Source organism: Symphalangus syndactylus, chromosome X (genome assembly GCF_028878055.3).
Source record: "Symphalangus syndactylus isolate Jambi chromosome X, NHGRI_mSymSyn1-v2.1_pri, whole genome shotgun sequence".
Taxonomy (NCBI): domain Eukaryota; kingdom Metazoa; phylum Chordata; class Mammalia; order Primates; family Hylobatidae; genus Symphalangus; species Symphalangus syndactylus.
Window position 1 is genome coordinate 44,740,269 of NC_072447.2, and position 22,610 is coordinate 44,762,878.

The following is a 22,610-nucleotide window of genomic DNA, read 5'->3' on the forward strand; positions in this document are numbered from 1 at the left end:
TTGCGGTGAGCCGAGATTGCACCACTGCACTCCAGCCTGGGCAACAACATCGAAACTCTGTCTCAAAAAAAAAGGAAAATAAAAAGCTTTATCTCTCTTCCCACATGGTATTACTTTTTGTAGCCAGAGAACCTTCCTCTGAAGCTCTTACTATTTTGTTCTGTGTGTTTTTAGTTTTCTCCCAAAAAATGTGTTATAATTATACGTTATTATTTTAGTTTTAAAAAAGGATGCATCTCATTCCTAATTCTACCAAGACAACAATTATTAACATCCTGGAGTATTTTCAAAGGCTCTTTTTTCTAAGGTATATTTTCTTAACTGTGATTATAACTTCACGGAAAATTTTAAGAAAAATTAACCAGAGATTTTGAGTGTAGCTTTTAACTAGTTTAATTTTACTACTGACATTCAGTGTAGAAAAAAGTGCCCCCAAAGAGAATATGTGGGTAAAGTATGAAGCTGGCAAATGCAAGACCAATACAATATATGATAATGGTTATGATATCCGTAAATGAAAGACTTTGAGGCCAGGAAATACATGTTTTATGTATGTGACTTTCATATTATCTTAAATGGTGCACATGAGGAGGAGTGGAGAATTATAAAACCTGAATGTGTTATTCCAAGAAAGAAGGAATTAAAATTAGGAACCATTAGGAATGGCACATGTGCTGAGATTAGCAGTCGGCAACGTTTTCTTTAAAAAACATAGAGGATTTTAGGGTAGGAATGACAAGACACTGGAACATTGAAAAAGTTCAGAGATAAGTTCACACATAAGACTTGTGTGCCCTGGGGAGAAATGGGTAATAAAGACATGTTTGTGGCTGGCAGAGAATCCTGGGAATCTGTTTCACTGGACTTTGTCTGCAAGTAAAGCAATTTTATTTGGCATGAAGGAATCCAATTAAGATAGAAGAGAAAAAAGGAATTCCCAGGGAGGAACCCGTGACTGAAGAATCAGATTTAAATAGCTCTAGATTAGATTCTGAAGAAAAGTTAAAATGACCTGGTAAAGATAGGTAGCATGAGAGGTGTAGAATAGTGACTCAAGGATTGTAAGAAAGCAGCCAGCTTATTGATGGTAAAATTAACAGAGTGAGGAGGAATAGGAGATTTTACTTGACCACGAGTTCATTGTGATCCCATGTTGTAAAGTTGTCACACAGACACAGAAATTACATTCACAGTATGTACCCATAGAGCTGCTGCAGAATTCCTTTATTTGCCCTGCTTAGCTCAGTCCCATTCTCTGAAACTGTTACTCTACTCTCTTCTCCATAATGATGACCATGGCAGCAGCAGTAGGTAACATTTATTGAGTGCTTACTGTTGTGTACCAGGCATCTGTTTTAATATACATTGACTCCTCCCTGTAACCCTGATTCCTCACTGTAACCCTGTGAGGTTGGAACTATTCTCTCCATTTCACAAGACACAAAACTGAGACCCAGAGTCACACTGCTAGGAAGCACAGGAATTGGAATTGGAATCCCAGGTATCTGGCCTCAGAGCCTGAGCTCTACTGAATGGTGCCCCAAACTCTTGCCCTGTTTTGGCAGATAACCCTACCTCCTGCTTCATGGAGAAAGTTGAGGCTCTGCGGCCTTAAATCCTCACCCTCTTGTTCCTGTGCTTAATATCTGGATCTCCTGCCAACTTTCCTTCATCACAAGGGCAGCAATAGCCTTCTGCCCTACTTGGAGCTCCTCCCTCCACCTGTGCTGGTAATCCATCCTCTCCTGTCACTACATCAGTCAGAACCAAGTCCCCATTGATTCCCAGCCCCATCCATCCCCTCATTCTCCTTTCTCTTCTTTATTTACTTTTATAAACATTTTTGTCTTACCCAGAATCTCTTCCCTATACCCTATGCCTCTAAATTTCTTTGGAGGAGAATCTCAATCATCTTTGTATCTCTAGAAAATATTAAAAAAAAAAAAATATATATATATATATAAACTTTTAGATACAGAGGGTACATGTGCAGGTTTGTTATGTATGTATATTGCATGATGCTGAGGTTTGGGGTACAGACCCGTCACCCAGTTAGTGAGCATACCACCCAATAGGTAGTTTTAGAAAAGATGTTGAATAAAGTAAGTCAATCTGCATTGGATAAATAGTATTAGAACAAGGGAGCTGATGTTCCCCCTCAGCTCTGTGCTGGTCAGCACATTCCTAGAGTATTGTGTTTTATTCTGGGCGTACAATTTGAGTGATGTGGACATATACTTGCATGTTCCTAGGCGTGATGATAAAGGGACTTTAAACCATGCCATGCGTGTTTAGGTGGGGTCAGTTGAAGGAAATTGGATTGTTTAGCCTACACAGCAGAAGAGAAGACTTGAGGTACAAAAGAGCTGCTTCAAGTTTTGAAAGACTGGCATGTAGAAGGATTACCCTTATTCTATATATCTCCAAAGAATATGACTAAGATCGGGAGGTGGAAGCTACACAAAAAATGATTTTTTTTTTTTTTTTGAGACAGAGTCTTGCTCTGTCACCCAGGCAGGAGTGCAGTGGCCCGATTTTGGCTCACTGCAAGCTCTGCTTCCCAGGTTCATGCCATTCTCCTGCCTCAGCCTCCCGAGTAGCTGGGACTACAGGTGCCCACCACCACGCCTGGCTAATTTTTTGTATTTTTAGTAGAGATGGGGTTTCACCATGTTAGCCAGGATGGTCTTGATCTCCTGACCTCAGGATCCACCCATCTCGGCCTCCCAAAGTGCTGGGATTACAGACATGAGCCACCACGCCCGGCCACAGAAAATGATTTTTCTTTTTCTTTTTTTTTTTTTGAGATAGGATCTAACTATGTTGCCCAGTCTGGAGTGCAGTGGCACCATCATAGCTCACTGCAACCCCAAACTCCTGGGCTGAAGCAATCCTCCTGAGTAGCTGGGACTACAGGTGTGCACCACCATACCCCCCTAATTTTTAAAAATGTTCTGTAGAAACAAGGTCCAACTATGTTGCCCAGGCTGGTCTTGAACTCCTGGGTTTAAGGAATCCTCCTGAGTAGCTGGGACTAAAGGAACACACCGCCACACCTAACTAATTTTTTTTTTTTTTTTTTGAGATACAGTCTCCCTCTGTCGCCCAGGCTGGAGGGCAATGGTGCAATCTCGGCTCACTGCAACCTCTGCCTCCTGGGTTCAAGCGATTCTCCTGCCTCAGCCTCCTGAGTAGCTGGAATTACAGGCACATGCCACCATGCCTGACTAATTTTTTGTATTTTTAGTAGAGACAGCGTTTTGCCATGTTGGCCAGGCTGGTCTTGAGCTCCTGACCTCAGGTGATCCAACTGCCTCGGCCTCCCAAAGTGCTGGGATTACGGGTGCAAGCCACCATGCCAGGCCATCTGGCTAATTTTTAAAAATTTTTTATAGAGACTGGGTTTTGCTACCTTGCCGAGGGTGGTCTTGAACTCCTGGGCTCAAGCCATCCTCCTGCCTCAGCCCCGAGTGGCTAGGACTACAGTTGTGTACTACCGCATCTGGCTAATTATTTTATTTTTTTGTAGAGATGAGGTCTTGCTACATTTTCCGGTCTGGTGGATTTACGAAAAGAAAAAGAGCACCAAAGTTGTCCAATAGAGATTGCTCTGCCTTGAGAGGTGTAGTGAATATCTTGTCACTAGAAGTGCTGTCTGGATGGTCATATGACAGGTGACTCTAGAGAAGATTTGAGCTTGAGAAGTGTTTTTGCTTATACAGCCTTTAAGGTCTGTCCTAATCTTAAATTCTGGAAGAGCTGGATCCTTTAGCCAAGTGTGTTCTAGCCAGGATGCACATTAGAATCACCTGGGGAAGTTTTAGGACCCCCCCCCCCCCTTACCAATGCTCACATCCCATCCCAGGTCAGTTAAATTGGAATGTTTTGACCAGGGCTTGGTCATGGTATTTTTTAAGAGCTCCTCAGTTGATTCTAAAGTACAATCAAGTCTGAAACCTCCAATTTAGCTCAACCAAGCTGAATTGAATAAGATAGTGTGGGTTAGTGTTTTTTACACTAAATACAGTACTTGTTTTATGTAGGTCAATATAATGTAAATGCCATTATATATTATATTTATGCCTGATTCAAATTCTTATGTATTGTGACATATTAAAATACAGGAATAAAACTGAATTTCTAACAAACCATAATATAAGGATGCTCAGCATGAAGGATTTTGTCCATAGCTATTTTCTTAAAATGTAGGCATGCACACACACACACACACACACAAATGCACACACATAGGGAGGAAAATTTCTTGTAGCAATTGGTAAACAAATGAATGAGTTGATTATTGGTCTGCTCAGAATAATAAATTGGGTATTATAAATTTGTAAAGTTATTGCATTCCTTAAAGCAACCAGTGTGCCTTTTATTTGGGTATTGATCTGGGTCCATCATTGTGTGCTAGTAGTAAAGCTGGAAGGAGTATGTAGAAATGAAAAGAAACACTTGGCATTGGGTATTGACTTTTTCTGGAGCCACTTGAAGAAAATAAACTAATATCACTACAAATGTTTCAAATTTTTTTGATTTGCTATGTTTAGTTGTGTCTCTAGTAAGATGAGAGCTGTTTTCCTGAAGTAGTTTCCTACTCGTTAAATTTTCGACTTCCTTCTGTTTAACTTTCTCTTTAAAGCTATTGGTGTCAGCAACCAGAGGGAAACCACTGTAGTCTGGGACAAGATAACTGGAGAGCCTCTCTACAATGCTGTGGGTAAGCTGTCATGCATGGATGTCAAATGTAGGGCCTTTCTTCACATTGCAAATGTGGTCATATTAAAATATCTTGCTAAAAAAGCATCAGTCGCCAGGCGTGGTGGCTCACGCCTGTAATCCCAGCACTTTGGGAGACTGAGGCGGGTGGATCACGAGGTCAGGAGTTCAAGACCAGCCTGGCCAACATGGTGAAACCCCTTCTCTACTAAAAATACAAAAATTAGCCGGGTGTGGTGGCACACACCTATAGTCCCAGCTACTCGGGAGGCTGAAGCAGGAGAATTGCTTGAACCTGGGAGGCAGAGGTTGCAGTGAGCCAAGACCTTGCCATTGCACTCCAGCCTGGGCAAGACAGTGAGACTCTGTCTCAAAAAAAAAAAAAAAGAAAGAAAAAAAAAAACACATGCAGTCATGGTGCCTATAATATTGACGGGATGGGCAGAAGAGTCTGCTAAGAAATTAACTCTTGTATATTTACCATTTTTGGATCATACATCTTCACATATTGAATTAACTCTCCCATGCTCTCTCCTCTTGCTGATTGTCTTACAAATGAGTGAATGTTTGCTAAATTGTTTTATAACCCCTGCTGTTTGCGACATCTAAAAGAGATCTTACCTCCTTACCCTCAAAAAATTAAAATTACGTGTGTTCACAGTCATTTTTCTATAAAGTACTTGTGTGTTTGTCTTTCCATCTAGGAATTTGAATTATTCTTCTAAGGTTATAAAAATAGAATACTGGAATTTTAGCTGCTTCTGCTACAAATATGGCTATTTGAGCAGGGATTTAAAAACCCCAAATCTCAAATATACCACTTTTAGGTATCACAACTTATTAGGTGTAAATGATCCTGAGTATATTTTAGCATCATTATTAGCATGACAAGTTGTTGAACACCAAATGATACTACCACTTCCTGAAAGGAAAATTTTGTTCTAAATTACAATCACTAAAAGACTTCATTGTGTCAGATAGCAAAGCACAATTTTTTATCAATAAAATACTAAGTTGTGGGATGGGGAGTGGAATCAAATTATCAGAGAGGGGATAATTTTGGGGGAATAATCTTTATTAAAAGTTAAAGTATTTAATGTTATTGTATTATAAGAAAGCATTTAGTATGTTTTCTGTATTTATGATAAAAAATTAAATTCTCAAAAAATTTGAAAGAATTACAACTAAAGATCCTTTTAGTACATCTTTTTCTGTGTTTTTTTTTTTTTCTGTTTTTTTTTGAGACAGTCTTGCTGTTGCCCAGGCTGGGGTGCAATGGCACAATCTCGGCTCACTGCAACCTCCACCTCCTGGGTTCAAGCCATTCTCCTCTCTCAGCCTCCCCAGTAGCTGGGATCACAGGTGCCCACCACCACGCCCAGCAATTTTTTTTTTTTTTTTTGTATTTTTAGTAGAGATGGGGTTTCACCATGTTGGCCAGGCTGGTCTTGAACTCCTGACCTCAAGTAATCCACCCATTTTAGCCTCCCAAAGTGCTGGGATTACAGGCATGAGCCACCCCTCGCTCAGCCAGAAGTACATCTTTTAAATGTTTATTTTGTTCTCATTCTCATGAATAATTCATTTTGAGTATAAGACAATTTAATAACTAGTATTTAAGAGAGTATCCTTTGATAGAGCAATGTTAGCTAACTTCCTGAACTAGTTAAGATTTTATTTTCTTTTGTTTTCTTAATGAAAGGAAGAGCCTACTCAGGCAAACCAGAAAGTTCCAGTTAAATTCTGAGCTTTTTTTTTTCTTTTTTTGAGACAGAGTCTTCTCTTTCACTCAGGCAGGAGTGCAGTGGTGCAATCTCGACTCACTCTATCTCCCGGGTTCAAGTGATTTTCGTGCCTCAGCCTCCCAAGTAGCTGGGATTATAGGTGTGCACCATCATGCCCGACTAATTTTTGTATTTTCAGTAGAGACAGGGTTTCACCATGTTGGCCGGACTGGTCTCAAACTCCCAACCTCAGGTGATCTGCCAACCTTGGCACTCTCGGCCAGTTCCAGTTAAATTCTAAACATTGAATTGTGGAAATGGAACTTTGGACTTTGAATTGTTATTTTTCAAATAATGCAACTAGGTAAGCTGAAGTTATGTTTACAGTAAAGATTTAAGTAAATGTTTTACTAGAAAATCTTTCTGTGATGTGCTTATTTAGTTATTTCCTTCTCTTCTGCGTGTGTCCCTCTGCACCCCTCCCCCATTCTACGTGCTTTGCAGTATTAATTCAAATGTTCATAGGATATGAGGAATTCTTTTCTTCTATCCTGAGCCACATACATGTTTTGAGAACCTCTTACATGTTTGATGTTATGCTGGGTACTATAAAGGATACAAATTATATTGGCTGTTTTTTTAAGCACTTTATAATCTAGTTTTGGAAACAGAAAACTAGATTAGGGAACAATCCATAAAACAAAAGTAGGGAATAGTTGATAAATCGTGTTGATAAGTTGAATAGGACTTAGAGCAAGTACATATCAGTATGGATTTTGAAATTTTAGCATACTTTTCACAGTGGAGGTTGAACTTCACTTGGGCCTTGAAGCGTATATTGGATTGCATTAGGAAAAGAGAAAATTGAGGAATAATGTGAACAAGCTATGAAGGTGAAAATGTGTACACGTATTTTGCCAGAGTAAAGAAATGGATGAGTTTCATGCATAGGTTGACTCATTTTTTTATTTTTTATTTTTAGTAGAACTAGCAGTGATAATAATACTCAGTAAGTGCTAACTGCTATTACTTTGGGATTGTGCTACGTATTTTACCCATATTATTTAATCTCACTGACCCTGTGAAACAGATTTTACTACCCCTATTTTATAAATTAATTGTGGAAAAGCTCTATAACTTGTCCAATGGCATGTAGCTGTAAGTAGAGTAAAGCCACAGTTTAAGCATGAACACTCTCCAACCTTAAAGCTTGTGTTCTAATTTGGGTAGACAGGGGTTGGTAAGGATATAGAGGGGGTTGAAAGCCATGCAGTGTAGTGTAGACTTAAAACACAGGGCAGCTTGAGGCAAAACAGATGATAAAGGAGAGTTTAGCCATCCCATGATGGTGGAATGGGTTGTTTCAAACACACCAGTATGCTGAGAACAGCCAGAAAAGCTGGATGAAAATGAAATAAAATTCTGAAGAACTGGAAGGCTACCAAGGCAGTGAGGACAGAAGGAAAGCCCAGAGACATAAGCCTAGCATTTGGTGTTGCTTATCTCCTGGAGATATCGGTAGGTTCCGAAAGGAGTATCTCACAGGCTAAGCCACACTTTTGCAGGTCCATAAAGATAAGGAAGCAAAAGGTGAAGTCAAGGGCTGCCAAGGGTGTGGGGATGAGTGTTGGTAAAATCCCAAACTTTGGACTGGAACTGTGAAAGGTCAAATCCTGGAAGTGAGGTAAACTGAAAATAAACCAACCCTCATAGGAATTGAAGCCCAGATTCAAATGATCTTTAACACTAATTGGATTAAGATGATCTGAGATTGCTAATGCTAGTGGCCTAACTTCCTTTCAGAAATAAAAGTAAATCCTTTCTGGAGGAAGACAACATCATCTAGAGCCTCACATAATCTCTAGAATTTTTCATATGCATTATCTAGTTTTCTATTAAAAAGAAACCATGCATACAAAACAAAACATGACTGAAAAGCAACAGAAACAAGTGACATTAGAAACAGACTCAAGAAATTCAGATGTTAGAGTTTTTAGACTTTAAAATAGCCATAATTAATATGTTCAAGGAATTAATTGACAAGATTGAGATTGATAATCTTGGCAAAGAATTGAAGTCCAGTTTAAATGGACATTCTAAAACTGTATTAAGAACTCAATTGATGGGGTTTTACCATCAGAGGAGACATAGCTGAAGATGAATTTGTGAGCTGGAAGATAAATCAGAACTGGGAGAGAGAGCAAAATATTTAGACTGAAGCACAGAGAAACAAAAGTTTAGAAAAGGCACAAAAGAATGTAAGAGAAATATGGGAAAAGGTGAAGAAGTTTAATATATTTGTAATTGGACTTCCAAAAGGAAAGGAATGAGAAAAAACGAGGCAGAAATAACATTTGACAGCTAATGGGAGAAAGTTTTTCAAAACCAATGAAAGATAGCAAGCTGTAGATTCAATAAGCACTATAATCCCTAGGCAAGATAAATATACAGAAGACCATACTTACGCTGGGATATGAAGATATAAAGTTTTGAAGTAGCTGAGGAAAAAAGATATATAACCTTCAAAAGAGTGACCCTAAGACTTTCAGCTAAGTTATCAATGGAAACAAAGGAAGTCAGAATGCAATGGAATGAAACCTTTAAAGTACTCAAAGAAAGTAACTTCCACATACAGTTCTATATCCAGTGAAAAAATTAAGAAATGAAAGTGAAATATACTAGGAGTTGGTGAGGATATAGAGGTCACCAAAAGCTATGCAGAGTAGCGTAGACTTGATACACTAGGCAGCTAACCCATTCTCTTAGTCCATTCAGGCTACTATAACAAAATACCCTAGATTGGATAATTTATAAACAACAAAAATTTTATTGTTTATACATTGGATAGGGCATAAGGAGGAGGGAGAAAATAAAGCAGGCCTGTGAGATTTTCAGCCTGAGAGAACAGAAGGAAATTAAATAATATTTAGGGGGTACCAACCTGAGAGAAAAAATGGCCTTGTTTTCAACAAGGTAAGTATTGAACTTGTAATAGAAGCTAATTCTGGGCAATGAGAAATTAGATGGTTCCAAATGTAGACTTGAAAATTGATAACATAAATGTGATAATCTCAATTTATTATGGATGAACTCACTATAGTAATTAATATAAAATTAATTCAATGAAAGAATAGGTGCCTTTCTGTGTTCTAGGTTTTGTGATAACCCTTGGCATATAGTGACAAACCAGGAAGACCTTGTACTTGCCTTTCTGCCACAGAAACTAAGGATAGGAGTTGGAAGCTAGAAGGAGAAAGGGAAATAGGAAAGGAAGAGAGCCACTAAGAAATGACAAGGATAGAGTCTGCCTCCAGTTTTATTTCATCCAGGAAAACACTGAAGTGTCATATCTCCATGTAGGTCTTCAGTTGAAAATATCAACATAATATTAAATCTTTAGCAGTTTTATTCTAAAGCAACACAAGGTAGGATGGATGGAAACAATGAGATTTTCACGTATATTTGTCTTTGAACTTCTTTTGCTTTGTTTATATCACACTCTAGGTTTTATACTTTTTTCTCTGTCTCAGTTCAGGCTGCTTTAACAAAAATATCATAGACTGGGTGGCTTATAGATTAGAAATTTATTTCTCACATTTCTGGAAGCTAGAAGTTCAAGATCAAGGTGCTTACCCATCTGGTGTCTAGTGAGGACCTTCTTCCTGGTTTGCAGATGACTGTCTTCTCATCCTCATATGGCAGACAGTGATAAAAAGAAAGTAAGCTCTCTCTTTTTATGAGGGTACTGATCTCATTAATGAGGGCTCCACCCTCATGGCCTAATTTATCTCTCAAAGGTCCCATCTTTAATACCATCATATTAGGGGTTAAGATTTTAACATATGAATTTGGAAGAGACACATACATTCAGTCCATAGCATTCTCTTTGTATGCTTTCTTCCTTCGTTGTCTATGTCTCTTGTAAATCTCTGTAACTCTAGGCCTGTCCTCCTCTTTATTTCTGTCTTACTAAATTATACAACAGATGATACATGCATATATATATAGCTGTATATCAATATATATATTTTAAATAGAGATAGGATCTCGCTGTGTTGAGTAGGCTGGTCTTGAACTCCTGGCCTCAAGTGATCCTCCCATCTTGGCCTCCCAAAGTGCTGGGATTACAGGTGCGAGCCACCATACCCGGCCAGATGAGCAATATTTATTACAAACAAGCATATGAGAGGAGCACCTTATGTTTCCCTTTTTAAAAACTTCTATGTGGCCTCCTTTCTTTATGGCTCAGGGACACTTGATAAGCAATAATTCACTCACCCCCACTACAGTAACAGAAAAACCAAGATAGGAGAACCTCAGGATATCAATGGTGGCCACGGCATAGGCTTGATGAAGGTAAAGACTGAGAAGGGCTATTTGTTTTTGCTTGCAATAAAGGTGTGTTTGTTTATTGACATCTTTTCTATCAGATACAATTATAAACAGAAAAAAATTTAAATGGGTCCGTTGAGGAAGAGATGGCCTAATTTACAAGTTCTATATATTTTTAGAATTTATCTGTTAATTATGTGATTAATAAGGTAAACATTAATGTGCTATCTAAAATGGGGAAGTGTTACTTTGCATCACTGCTTTCCAGCCACTGTGCCATGATGTTGGCATTTACAATAATGACCTCATTGGTGGATCAGCAAGAGCTTTGTGGCCCTGGAACCGAAGCGGGCCTTGGGCTTCTCTTGCCTCTCTTCAGTTGCCCTAGTCTTCCTGGTACTTCTTGCTCTCCCTTTTAGCATTATCTTCAATATTCCCTTCCACGGGGTTTCCTCTACCCACCCATTTTTCTAAGCCTTTTCCTTCCAAAAGCAGCTTTTATTAATGGTCTACATAACTGGTTGTCTTCTAACTATTATTGAAAAAGTAAATAAGCCACAGACTAAACTGACCAAGAAGCACAAAACTACCCAAGTAGTTAAAATGTGAAGCGGGAGAAGGCTTGAATCAGTGATGTTTAGTATGTTTACACACACATTCTACTGATGCTACCAGGGAAATGTTCTGTCCGAACTAGAATGGCCTAGTTGTATTTCCCCCTAATTGACCAAGTTTGCTCACTCACCACTGCAGTTGATTGGTATGCATGGTAAGTATAGAGCAATATGACCCTCACTCTGGTAGCTTTCTGTAGAGCACAATTCTTGATTTAATATAAAAATACCATTCATAGGCCAGGCGTGGTGGCTTACGCCTATAATCCCAACACTTTGGGAGGCCGAGGTGGGCGGATCACCTGAGGTCGGGAGTTTGAGACCAGCCTGCCAACATGGAGAAACCCCGTCTGTACTAAAAATACAAAAAATTAGCTGGGCGTGGTAGCGCATGCCTGTAATCCCAGCTACTCGGGAGGCTGAGGCAAGAGAATTGCTTGAACCCAGGAGGCGGAGGTTGCAGTGAGCTGAGATGGCGCCATTGCACTCCAACCTGGGCAACAAGAGCAAAACTCCATCTCAAAAAAAAAAAAGCATTCACAGTAGGGACTAATCCAGCAAGGCAAGAGTCCCTGGCTTAACACTTTTAGGATATTAAAGAAAACCGCCCACAAAAAATATTTCGTTGTCCCTGAAACATTTTTCTATATTTAAATGGTAGTGCAAACATTTTTTTCTAAGATGTTGTATTTAAAGTTCCCAATGGCACACATAACTCTTTATGCAGAGTGTTGCAATTTTAAATATTGGTTATCATTTTTACATTTTTTAAACATACTGGTTAATACTGGGCCAATTATTAAACCTATGTGATCATGAGTTGAGATCTGAACCTTGAGCTCAATCCTTTTATCTTTTCTGAAACTGGCTTATGTTTCAAAGAATCAGCAGAAAAGAAAACCATAGATGACAAACCACCTAAAACACCTAAGCACACTTAACTTTAAACAATAAAGTATTTTTTTAATTGGTTCTTTGTGGGAGAAGGTTTTTCACTTTTGTAAAATCTAGAATTTTCAGCTTTATTAAGATCCACTTATTTTCCATTAAAAAAATTCCATTATTACAGGATTCTTTGAAAACCTTACATCTCCCTCAATCCTGGGTAAAGAAATACTGCTGTATTTATTTTGCAGTGATTGAATTATTCAAATCTGGCCAAATAAAAAGAAACTGACTTAGTTTTCAACTTTGAGTTCTCCAATCTTTAATAATTATTTTTATCCCATTAAGACTGTGATGTCATCATGGCTCTACCTACCTAGAGGTTTAATTCTAGATTCGGGTTCTGGGTTCAGATCCTGGCTTTTCCACTTCCTACCATTCTGTGCCTGTTCCCTTAACAGTTAAACTGGGGAGATGAAAAGCATAGACCTTATAGACTTGAGGTGTAGATCAGTGAGTTAATCCATGTAGGATACTTAAGCCAGGGCCTGACGGACTATAAGGCTTCAGTAATTGTTAGCTAGGGCCACTGTTCTGAATTGGCTGATAGCCTTTTTCATCCAGTAATGCCAGATGAAATGATTGGTTTATACATGACAGGTGTTCCTAGGGGAAATGCAGAGCCTACCTGGGATCACCCACACTCAAGTCAGTCATTGATATTTTGGCATTTTATACCCAAGAGCTGAAATTGGCTTCAGCCCCCGCCTTTTGGCATATATGTAAATCAATCTTTCCTTCCCAACTCTGTTTTACTTTTGGCCCCACCTGTTTCTGAGAATGTCATCAGGTGAGGGGCAGCCATCAATATAGTCTCTTCCACCTTGCAAATGACCACTTACCCAGCTTAATTAATAGCTTAGCTTTTGACAAATAGTAAAATGCCATAACTAAATCTGTTTTACTATCATATCTTTTGTGGGAGAAACAACCCAATAACACTTCGTATAACTGTCAGCAGTCTGTGCTTAGGATGCGTTCCGTGACCTGGAGCCTCACCTTCACCTCCCTTCCTGTCACCCTAGCAGCTCATGACAGACCATCTCAGAGAAGATTTATTATTTGCCTTTGTTTCTAGTCAACTGGCAACAGGTAGATGATTTTAGTGGGTTTTTTTTTACTTTGTTTTGTTTTTCCTTCTATTGTCATGACTAACGAAAAACTGGAAAGTTATGAGGTTTTATTATTCTAAATATTTAAAAAATAATTTATTCCTCTGTACTGTTTGTTACTATGTCACTAACTCTAGCCCATGGGGATTGAGGCAACTACATTTATTTTCACTCTTCAAACTTTTTTTTTCCAGAACAAACTAAATCTACCAGACAGATTGGATGTGACTTTATTTAATACAAATAAGTTCAGATCATCCAAGTTATTTTTATTAACTTACTTATTTGATGGGCTTGACCATTTAATTCTGCTTTACTCGGTGTAGATAAGGGGAGGGACATACCTTCTAGAAGTGGGCTGTCTAGTGTTCTGGACTCCCTAGCATCAATTTTCCTTCTATTTTTTTCCTAATTACTTTGGAAGTTTGCAATCCCCTGTTCCCTCTAGACACGTTGCCCCCTTCTGTGGAGGTGCCCTTTACTCCCAGCTATCTTACCAGGCAAGTGCTTTCTTGGGGACCTGCCTTCCCAAAGCAGCCCTTTCATGTCTTAGTGTAGATGGCCACAACACAGACTGTAGCATGCTCCTTGCCATTCCTTTCTAACATCCTCTAGGATTGTGCTCCCTCAGTACATCATCCATCATTTCAATTTAGTGGTTGAATGAGTAGTCAATTACAACCTGAGCCACTTTTCTAATTAGGATGCCTATATGTTGCCAGATAGAGAAGAGTCATCCTAAACAAGAAGCAGGTATTTACCTGGTCTTCATCCAAATGGAAATATTATTGAATCAGAGATTCATACTGGACTTCCTTTTTTCCCTTTCTGCTCCCTGCCTCCTCTTCCTTTTCTTTTTCTACACCAATGTGTAGAAAAAATGTTCATTCTGATGAACTTGCCCAAGTGATCTACCATTTCCTAAATGGTCAACAAGAGACCTTGAACCTGGCCATCTCTAGCATGAATTGCCCTTATTTCTTCTAATGCTCCAGCTGCTCCAGTTTCTCCTGGCCCTTCAGTTCCAGTTGCTGTTGTTCCCTCTGGCTCTTCAGTTCCAGCTCCTGGTACTTCCTCAGGTATTGGTACTCTGGCTATTGCTCACTTCCCAGCCTCCCAAGTCCTATATGTTGGGGGAAATTGACTTCTGCTGCCAGATCTGGATCTGTCATTCCTTTTGATTATTCTCAGAGATTACCTACACAAGGGGCTTGGTCCTCCAGCTTGGGAGTCTTCTCTTTGGCTTTTGGTCTCTCTGCAAATCTAATTCTGCCATCTTAGCTTCTTTAATGAGTTTTCTAATTTTTTTGTTCTTAATTCAATTAATTTTGAGCATTTGTGAATTGCTTGGTAGTGTACCAACCACTGATATTTTTCTCTTTGGCAGTTTTACTAATGCATTCCATGTATTCTAACTGCCTTAATGTCTGTCTATAAAAACACAGTAATTATTATGACAGGTTTCTATGATCATGGAACAGTGGAAGGAGAAAGACTTTAGAGACCATCTAGTCCAGCCTCCTTGTTTTATATTTAGAGAATCCAGACCAAGAAGGGTAAAATGAGTTGCCTAAGTCACATAGCTTATTGGTGGCAAAGCCAAACATTGAATTTTGGTCTCCCTGATTTCACATCCAGTGTTTTGATTCTTTGTGGTGAGGATTTAACTCTGTGTTTACCACTATTGTCAGTCATAGCTGCAAACTTTCAAGTGAGGAATAAAGTGCCTAAGTGGTCCTTGCCAAGGAGCAATAGAATCACAGGGACACTGGGACTTGGGGAACCATCTGATTATCGGGGGGGTTTCTTTAGATTTTTTTTAACATATAATTGGAACACACTTAGTATTTTAAAGAACATGCTCTTGAAAAGATGAAAAGAGTTTCTCCCGGGAGGCGGAGGCTGCAGTGAGCCGTGATCGCATCACTGCACTCCAGACTGGGCGACAGAAAGAGACTCTGTCTCAAAAAAAAAAAAAAAAAAAAAAAAGAGAGAGAGAGAGAGCGAGAGAGAGAGAAAGAAAAGAGGTTCTCATGTTTTAGTATTATACTGAATTACTTGAGACACTTGTAACAAAAGTACAGAGGCTCAGAGCTCAGGCCTTGCCTAGACCTGCAACCAGAATCATGCAAGGTAGGGCCTGAATTTTAAGGTTTTCCAGGTAGTCCTGGTATGCTTTATAGGAAAGAACCACTGCTGTGAAGTCTAGCAGTGTTTCTCAAAATGGGGCACCTATTTAAAAGTCAGATTTCTGGGCCTCATTCCCAGAACTACTATCCTAGAATTTATGGGGATGGAGCCCATCTTTAAGCTCCCTTGTGAATGTTATGTCCATTAAAATATGAAAAAACACTGGTCTAGAATATTTTAAGTCATTAACCAAAAAAGCCTAGAGCAGTGGCTTTCAAATGTATTTGTTCATGCCCCTTGGTAAGAATTACATTTTACATAATGATTCAGCAAATCCACATAACTAAAACAAAAGTTTCACAAATCAATATTTATCTTACCCAGTGCACTGAACTCTGATATTTTCCATTCTAATTCATCCTATGTCAATTTTTAAAGTAGGTAATCAAAACTCACTAAATTCATTTTTAAACTCATAGCTCACTCTATTTTGAAACACTGAGTATTGAGATGTGCTTGTTAATTTTACCTATCATAGATTTAAAACTTGTCTAATTCTTCTACTTTTTCTAGTTATTTCTGTAAGCCAGTAACACCTGCTAGGATTGTACCTGTGAGGAAGGTCCACTTTTGTCACAGTCATACAGTACTGCCACTGTGTAAAAGTAGACTTCCCTTGTTCCCTGGGCATGGGAGATCTTGCCACCTCCATGATGATGTCACTAATGGCTTGTATCAATCACAGTGTAAATAATAGAAAATTCTATTTCAACTAAATGAAGTTTCAAGCAGGGGGCAGTTCTTTTGCTCATGGAAGCAGCAGTCTGACGGTAGCTAAGTTTAGGTGCTGTTTGATTCCAGACTCAGACAGTATCACCTGCATCCCCCTCAAGCCTGCCTTTTCTGGGATGGCTCCTGATGTGGCATATTCACCTCTCCCTTCATGAGGGCAGCAGTCCCAAGCCACACACTGCCAAGGTCAACTGAGAAGAGGGACTCTTGCAGACTGAGCACAAATCTCTTTGACCACATGTTGTCTCCTGATCCAGTCACTGGGGCCCAGACCCATTCCTGGAGCTGCGAGTAAGATCAAATCTCAGGCACACTACATGGCTGAGGATGAGGGTGGGCCGATTTCCTAAAAAGAATTCGAAATACCTCTCCCCAACAGATGCAGGAGGAGTAGATACTGGGCAGCAAATGCAGATGTTATCTATCATAGGCCATATATTTTCATGGTCTTTCTCTTTTCCCTCCTGTTTTCTTGGTTGTGGTGAGTCTTTTCTTGCTGCTTTTCCCACCTGCAGAAACCAGTATCTTGTCCTGAAGTCCCCAGTTTAAATCTTGTGGAAAGTAGCCACTGTCAAAATGAAGTGCAGGGCCCTCCAGGGAAATGACAGCATAAGTAATTAGAAAGAATTGATTAAAATTTACTATAGGAAATAACTGCTTTTTAGTGAAGAGAATGGAGTAATATAGAAGAGTTAACCAAACTACACAATGATTGCTAGCATTCAAATATGTGGTAGTGGGCAAGCTTGTATAGTCTTCCCTGGAGTCCTTTAAATAGACTATAAAACTGAGTCTTTTCAGGAGGTATCTGAGCAGTCAGTGTCCTAAAAATATCAAATGACCACAAATAGATTAAAAGTTATCAAAGTTTAAGTACAAAACTTAAATCTGGCGAATAAAGCTCAGCTGATTCTATTGGCTGCCTTTCACAATTACTTTATGTACTATTTAATGTTTCCTCTTCCTCAAGCCTACTATCATGAAGCAAAACAGAAATCCTTTCCACCAGGGGGTTAGAAAGTAGATAATAGCTACTTAGTAGAGATAATGTTGATCTGTTAAAATGGAGATTTTTTTTTTTTTTATACTCCAGCAGAGAGAAAGAATGGTGCCTTTAAAAGTATTCTAATGATTCCGGGTCTAGCATACTTGGAAAGATTTCAATGTAAATAAGCATTTCATACATAACAGATGGAATCTTTTGTTTCCTTAATAACAGAATCAAGTTATCTACTTTGTCTTAGTCACAAATTGCTCCCTAGTTTGTTAAGATGCACACTTTATATATGGTATGATGATCCTGGGTTTTGCATTTTGTGCTACCAACTAGCCTGCCTAGCTTTTAGATATTCTCTGGCCTCATGTGTGCTTAGAAAATCTATATTCCAAATATTTTTTGTAGTTTTGTTCTATAAAAATAATACAAAATAAGCACTCTAAGGTTTGTATTATTCTCCTAACTTGGTCTGTAATTTTGCATAAAAGCTTTAAATCCTCTCATAAATTTATTTTTATCTAACAATATGCCCATTCATTTCTAATTTTCTAATTTCTATCTCTTAAAAGCTATAGCATTTAATTTCCTTATAGAAACTAATCCGTCTTTTATCCTTGATAGTGATTTCAGTAAGTTCTTATTTTTTAAATGAAGTTTTTCATGTATATTATTTTGTTTTGGTCTATAGTGTGGCTTGATCTAAGAACCCAGTCTACTGTTGAGAGTCTTAGTAAAAGAATTCCAGGAAATAATAACTTCGTCAAGGTAAGAATTTCTTCAGAAGTATACTGTAAGAATGTTTCTTTTTTTAAAAAAAGTTTGCAGATTTCACTAGTAAGAAGCATCTTGTGGTACAATAGTTACTTGATACAATTTATAGAATCTTTTTCCCGGATAATTGAGGCCAGCTCAAGTCTTTACCTTCCCGTCTTTCTTGCTTTGTGGTGGATTGGAACAATGATACCACAAAATTGACAGGCTGGAAGAGATTATAATGCGTCCCAGTGGCTTAAGTCATACTTCCCAAGGGGTGCTTTTTTTTTTTTTGAGACGGAGTTTTACTCTTGTTGCCCAGGCTGGAGTGCAATGGTGCGATCTCGGCTCACCGCAACCTCTGCCTCCTGGGTTCAAGCAATTCTCCTGCCTCAGCCTCCCGAGTAGCTGGGACTACAGACACGTGCCACCGTGCCCGGCTAATTTTTTGTATTTTTAGTAGAGATGGGGTTTCACTGTGTTAGCCAGGATGGTCTCGATCTCCTGACCTCATGATCCACCCACTTCAGCCTCCCAAAGTGCTGGTGGGAGGGGTGCTTTCTATAATTGAACTATGTTTTCCAAATCTATCCCTGTTTTTTCTACTGCCCATCAAAAAATGTTCTGGCTGCTTTTGAGTTTTTAAACATCTGGATTCAGAGAGAGAGAAAGTAAAAGACACTTTAGCCCTTTATTGAACCCCTCTTCCACTTTGTTCATATGAAGAAGGCTAATAAAACTGCCTAATTTTCAGTCCTTATATAGATCCCTCTTCACATAAAGGAAGGGAGAGTGAATTTTTAAAATAGGCAAGGAATTTTTTTTAGCAAGGTCAAGGCCAAGTTCTAGCATCTAAAAGGAAGTTCCCTTTTTCTGTTTTTGTTTTTTGTGTTTTGTTTGTTGTTGTTGTTTATCCCCTTTTTATTTGTCAGTGGGATGCTTGTGTCATTTTCTTTTATAACTATTGTTGAAATCCCATTAATTGCAGTAATCTGACCATTCCGTCCCCCTACAATAACTTCAGACTTGTCCTGAATAAATCATTTTCTATTCTGTTCCCTTCATCACCCTGCCCAGTCCTCATCCTCACCTGCAGCTGCACTCTGCTTCGAGGGATGCATGCTTTTCTCTCCGATGTCATCTTAGGCAACTTTTACACTTTCTACCCCCATCATGAAAATAAGATATTATGTACTACCTCGCTATTGACTTTGTGAGATCTTCCCAGGTCATCTTTTGGGATGACCCTTGGTCCTTCAAAGTAAATAATATTTCCATAAAATATCTCCTTCCATTTTTTTTTTTTTCGAGACAGGGTCTCACTCTGTTGCCCAGGCTGGAGTGCAGTGGCACAGTCTCTGCTCACTGCAACCTCTGCCTCCCGGGTTCAAATGATCCTCCTGCCTCAGCCTCCCCAGTGGCTGAGATTACAGGCAAGCACCACCAAGCCCGGCTAATTTTTTTTCTATTTTTAGTGGAGGCAGGGTTTCACCATGTTGGCCAGGCTGGCCTCAAACTCCCGACCTCAGGTGATCTGCCCGCCTCAGCCTCCCAAAATGCTGGGATTATAGACGTGAGCCACCGCGCCCGGCCTCCTTCCATTCTTTTTGTGCATTGATTTTTTTTTTTTTAAAGAAAGCTAGGAAACCTTGAGTTGAGATTTTTAATTTACAGGTTGCATTAAAGTATTAAATCCTTTGGTTTGAGTTTTCTTACAAAACCATACTCATATGAGATATGAGGGAAAAAGTTATCACTTTCTGTAGTTAGGTGATAAATAAGAATAGAGATGGGGAGGGGAAACATAGTTGCATTATTTTTGTATATGTATTTTCTTTTTCTTTTTTTTTTTTTTTGAGACAGTCTCGCTCTGTCGCCCAGGCTGGAGTGCAGTGGCGCCATCTCGGCTCACTGCAAGCTCCGCCTCCTTGGTTCATGCCATTCTCCTGCCTCAGCCTCCTGTGTAGCTGGGACTACAGGCGCCCGCCACCACGCCCGGCTAATTTTTTGTATTTTTAGTAGAGACGGGGTTTCACCATGTTAGCCAGGATGGTCTCGATCTCCTGACCTCGTGATCCGCCCGCCTCAGCCTCCCAAAGTGCTGGGATTACAGGCGTGAGCCACTGCGCCTGGCATATTTTCTTAACTAGTTAACTTTAATCAGCCTTTATATACATTTAGTGTTTAATATACTAACCACAAATGAGTTGAGTTTGACCCATTCTCAAGGAAGATTGGTAAGCACATACATGTTTCATTTTTACCCATTAATCTTTCTTCAGTTCACATTCCCTCTGTTTAATATATTTGCTAAATTTAGGCAACTGCTGTTTTAGATAGAGTAATTCTGTGTTGCTTTATTTATTTTTTATTTTTTATTTTTTTTGAGACAGAGTCTCACTCTGTTATCCAGGCTGGAGTGCAGTGACGCGATCTCAACTCACTGCAACCTCTGCCTCCCAGGTTCAAGTGATTCTCTTGTCTCAGCTTCCCAAGTAGCTGAGATTATAGGTGTGCGCTACCATGCCCAGCTAATTTTTATATTTTTAGTAGAGACGGGGTTTCACCATGTTGGCCAGGTTGGTTTTGAACTCCTGACCTCAAGTGATCCACCTGCCTCAGCCTCCCAAAGTGTTGGGATTACAGGCATGAGCCACCACACCTGGCCCTGTGTTGCTTTAATTTGGCATAGCTTTGAGCTCTACTTTAGTGTCTACTAATTTCATGTTATGTTATTTGAACATGTGTGTGTATATATGTAAAATGTATTATTAAGTCTTATTGTTTTAAAAGTTTTCTGGTTATGATCATTAGTTTATGATTTGGTATACTCTCTGATTTTTAATAGTTTAAATGTCATTTTTATGGAATATAAAATAAACAGCATAGTTTTGGGCTAGGTTCTACATACAATACTAATTTATTGCAAAAATCAACATCTACATTGTCACTATCTAATTACAGGATGTTGTGTCATTTAATTTTCTCTTTACCTTGCTACGTGGATGCCCTTTGAACTATAAACATGTCACCCTAATCTTTGTTCATGAACATGCTTTCCTGTGCCATGAGACAGGAAAAGTATTTTTATTCATAATACTATGGGATTGCCTTCAGGGTCTTTGAATATTTTGTAATTTGTTGAGTTCTTTTGTTTGGTGGTTTTGTTTTAAACTGTTACACATTTCATTTGCTAACTGAACTTCACAACTGTTTTAGTCCAAGACAGGCCTTCCACTTAGCACTTACTTCAGTGCAGTGAAACTTCGTTGGCTCCTTGACAATGTGAGAAAAGTTCAAAAGGCCGTTGAAGAAAAACGAGCTCTTTTTGGGACTATTGATTCATGGCTTATTTGGGTATGTTTAAGTATAATGGATATATAGAGAATTTTTTCAGAAATTTTTTCTAGACTGCCTTGCCTATTGTTTTCTACTAGCAGGTCAGACTTTTTAATTAGCAGCATTATGATGAAAAACCACTGAAGAAGCAACAGGAGAACATTTCAGCTTCCATTCGAGAAGCATTTTTGCCTACTTCCTCTTTATTTTTTCTTGTCTTACTTCAGTGAAAATGAAGGATAATTACCAAAACTTTATCTAATATCTATTAACTTTAGGATCAGTAATTTAGGTACCCTTTCCCTATTGTCTGTTATATACTCCTTTCCCACTAGCCATGTCTTAGACACAATAACTATTTAGCAGGATAAAATACCTAGAGTACTTTTATCTTTTGCTTTCAACATTACACAACTGTCTCTTGTATAATCAATCCATAATATGAAACTAAATCATACTGGAAATTTCTATTTAGAATCTTTTTGCCTAAGCTGAACACACAGCAATCGTCAACCTATGGCCAATCTTGTTTCTACTATACTCACATATTCTTTCTCCCCACAGATAATTTTAAAACAAATGCCAGACATTTCATTTTATTTGTAAATATTTCAGTAAGTATGTAATGATCTTTTTCAACATTCAAGGGAATGTCAAGGAAATATTGTCCCCACTCTCACTTGCCAGATCCACAGAGCAGGTCTTTCAGAACCCATATCAGAAAGAGGCACCTTCTTCACCTCTCCATGTGCTTGACCAGGGCAGAATGTGCTTTGTGTTCATGGCCAGCCATTTTCACGTGTGTCAGTCACAGTTGAATGAGTACCTTTGACAATTGCATCAAACCAGAGTAAGGCAAAATGTAGAAACTGTGAGCTGTAGGAGACTCAAGGGAGCACATTTTGGCTATATCCCACTAGATGCTGTTTATCAACCTGTGTGCCTTTCCTACCTCTTATTGCTTCCATGTAAAGGAAGGCAGCGGTGCCTTCAGTTCAGGCATGTGGGTATACCTGAGAAAGAAAGTTTTAAACTCTCCTTTCAGGATATATGCTTAGGTGAGTGTAGACAGCATGATGCGAATTGTTATTTAAACAACAACAGCAACAACAAAAAATACCAAAGAGATAACAACAGCACACAATTCTCT

The 22,610-nt window shown here is 38.9% G+C and overlaps 1 protein-coding gene across 9 annotated transcripts in view; it reads left to right on the forward strand.

Annotated features, from left to right (window-relative positions):
* The window catches only part of GK (glycerol kinase), a 77,622-nt gene that overhangs the window by 18,890 nt on the left and 36,122 nt on the right, over positions 1–22,610 (forward strand). For 4 of the 9 annotated variants that reach the window (XM_055267666.2, XM_055267671.2, XM_055267665.2 and 1 more), the window contains exons 4-6: positions 4,646–4,723; positions 18,057–18,133; positions 21,341–21,478. In XM_055267666.2, the coding sequence (XP_055123641.1) occupies positions 4,646–4,723; positions 18,057–18,133; positions 21,341–21,478 (293 nt within the window). Of the gene's footprint in view, positions 1–3,524; positions 3,675–4,645; positions 4,724–14,444; positions 14,529–18,056; positions 18,134–21,340; positions 21,479–22,610 lie in introns of those variants that run through there. The other 5 variants (XM_055267664.2, XM_055267668.2, XM_063635330.1 and 2 more) reach the window with 3 other exon arrangements.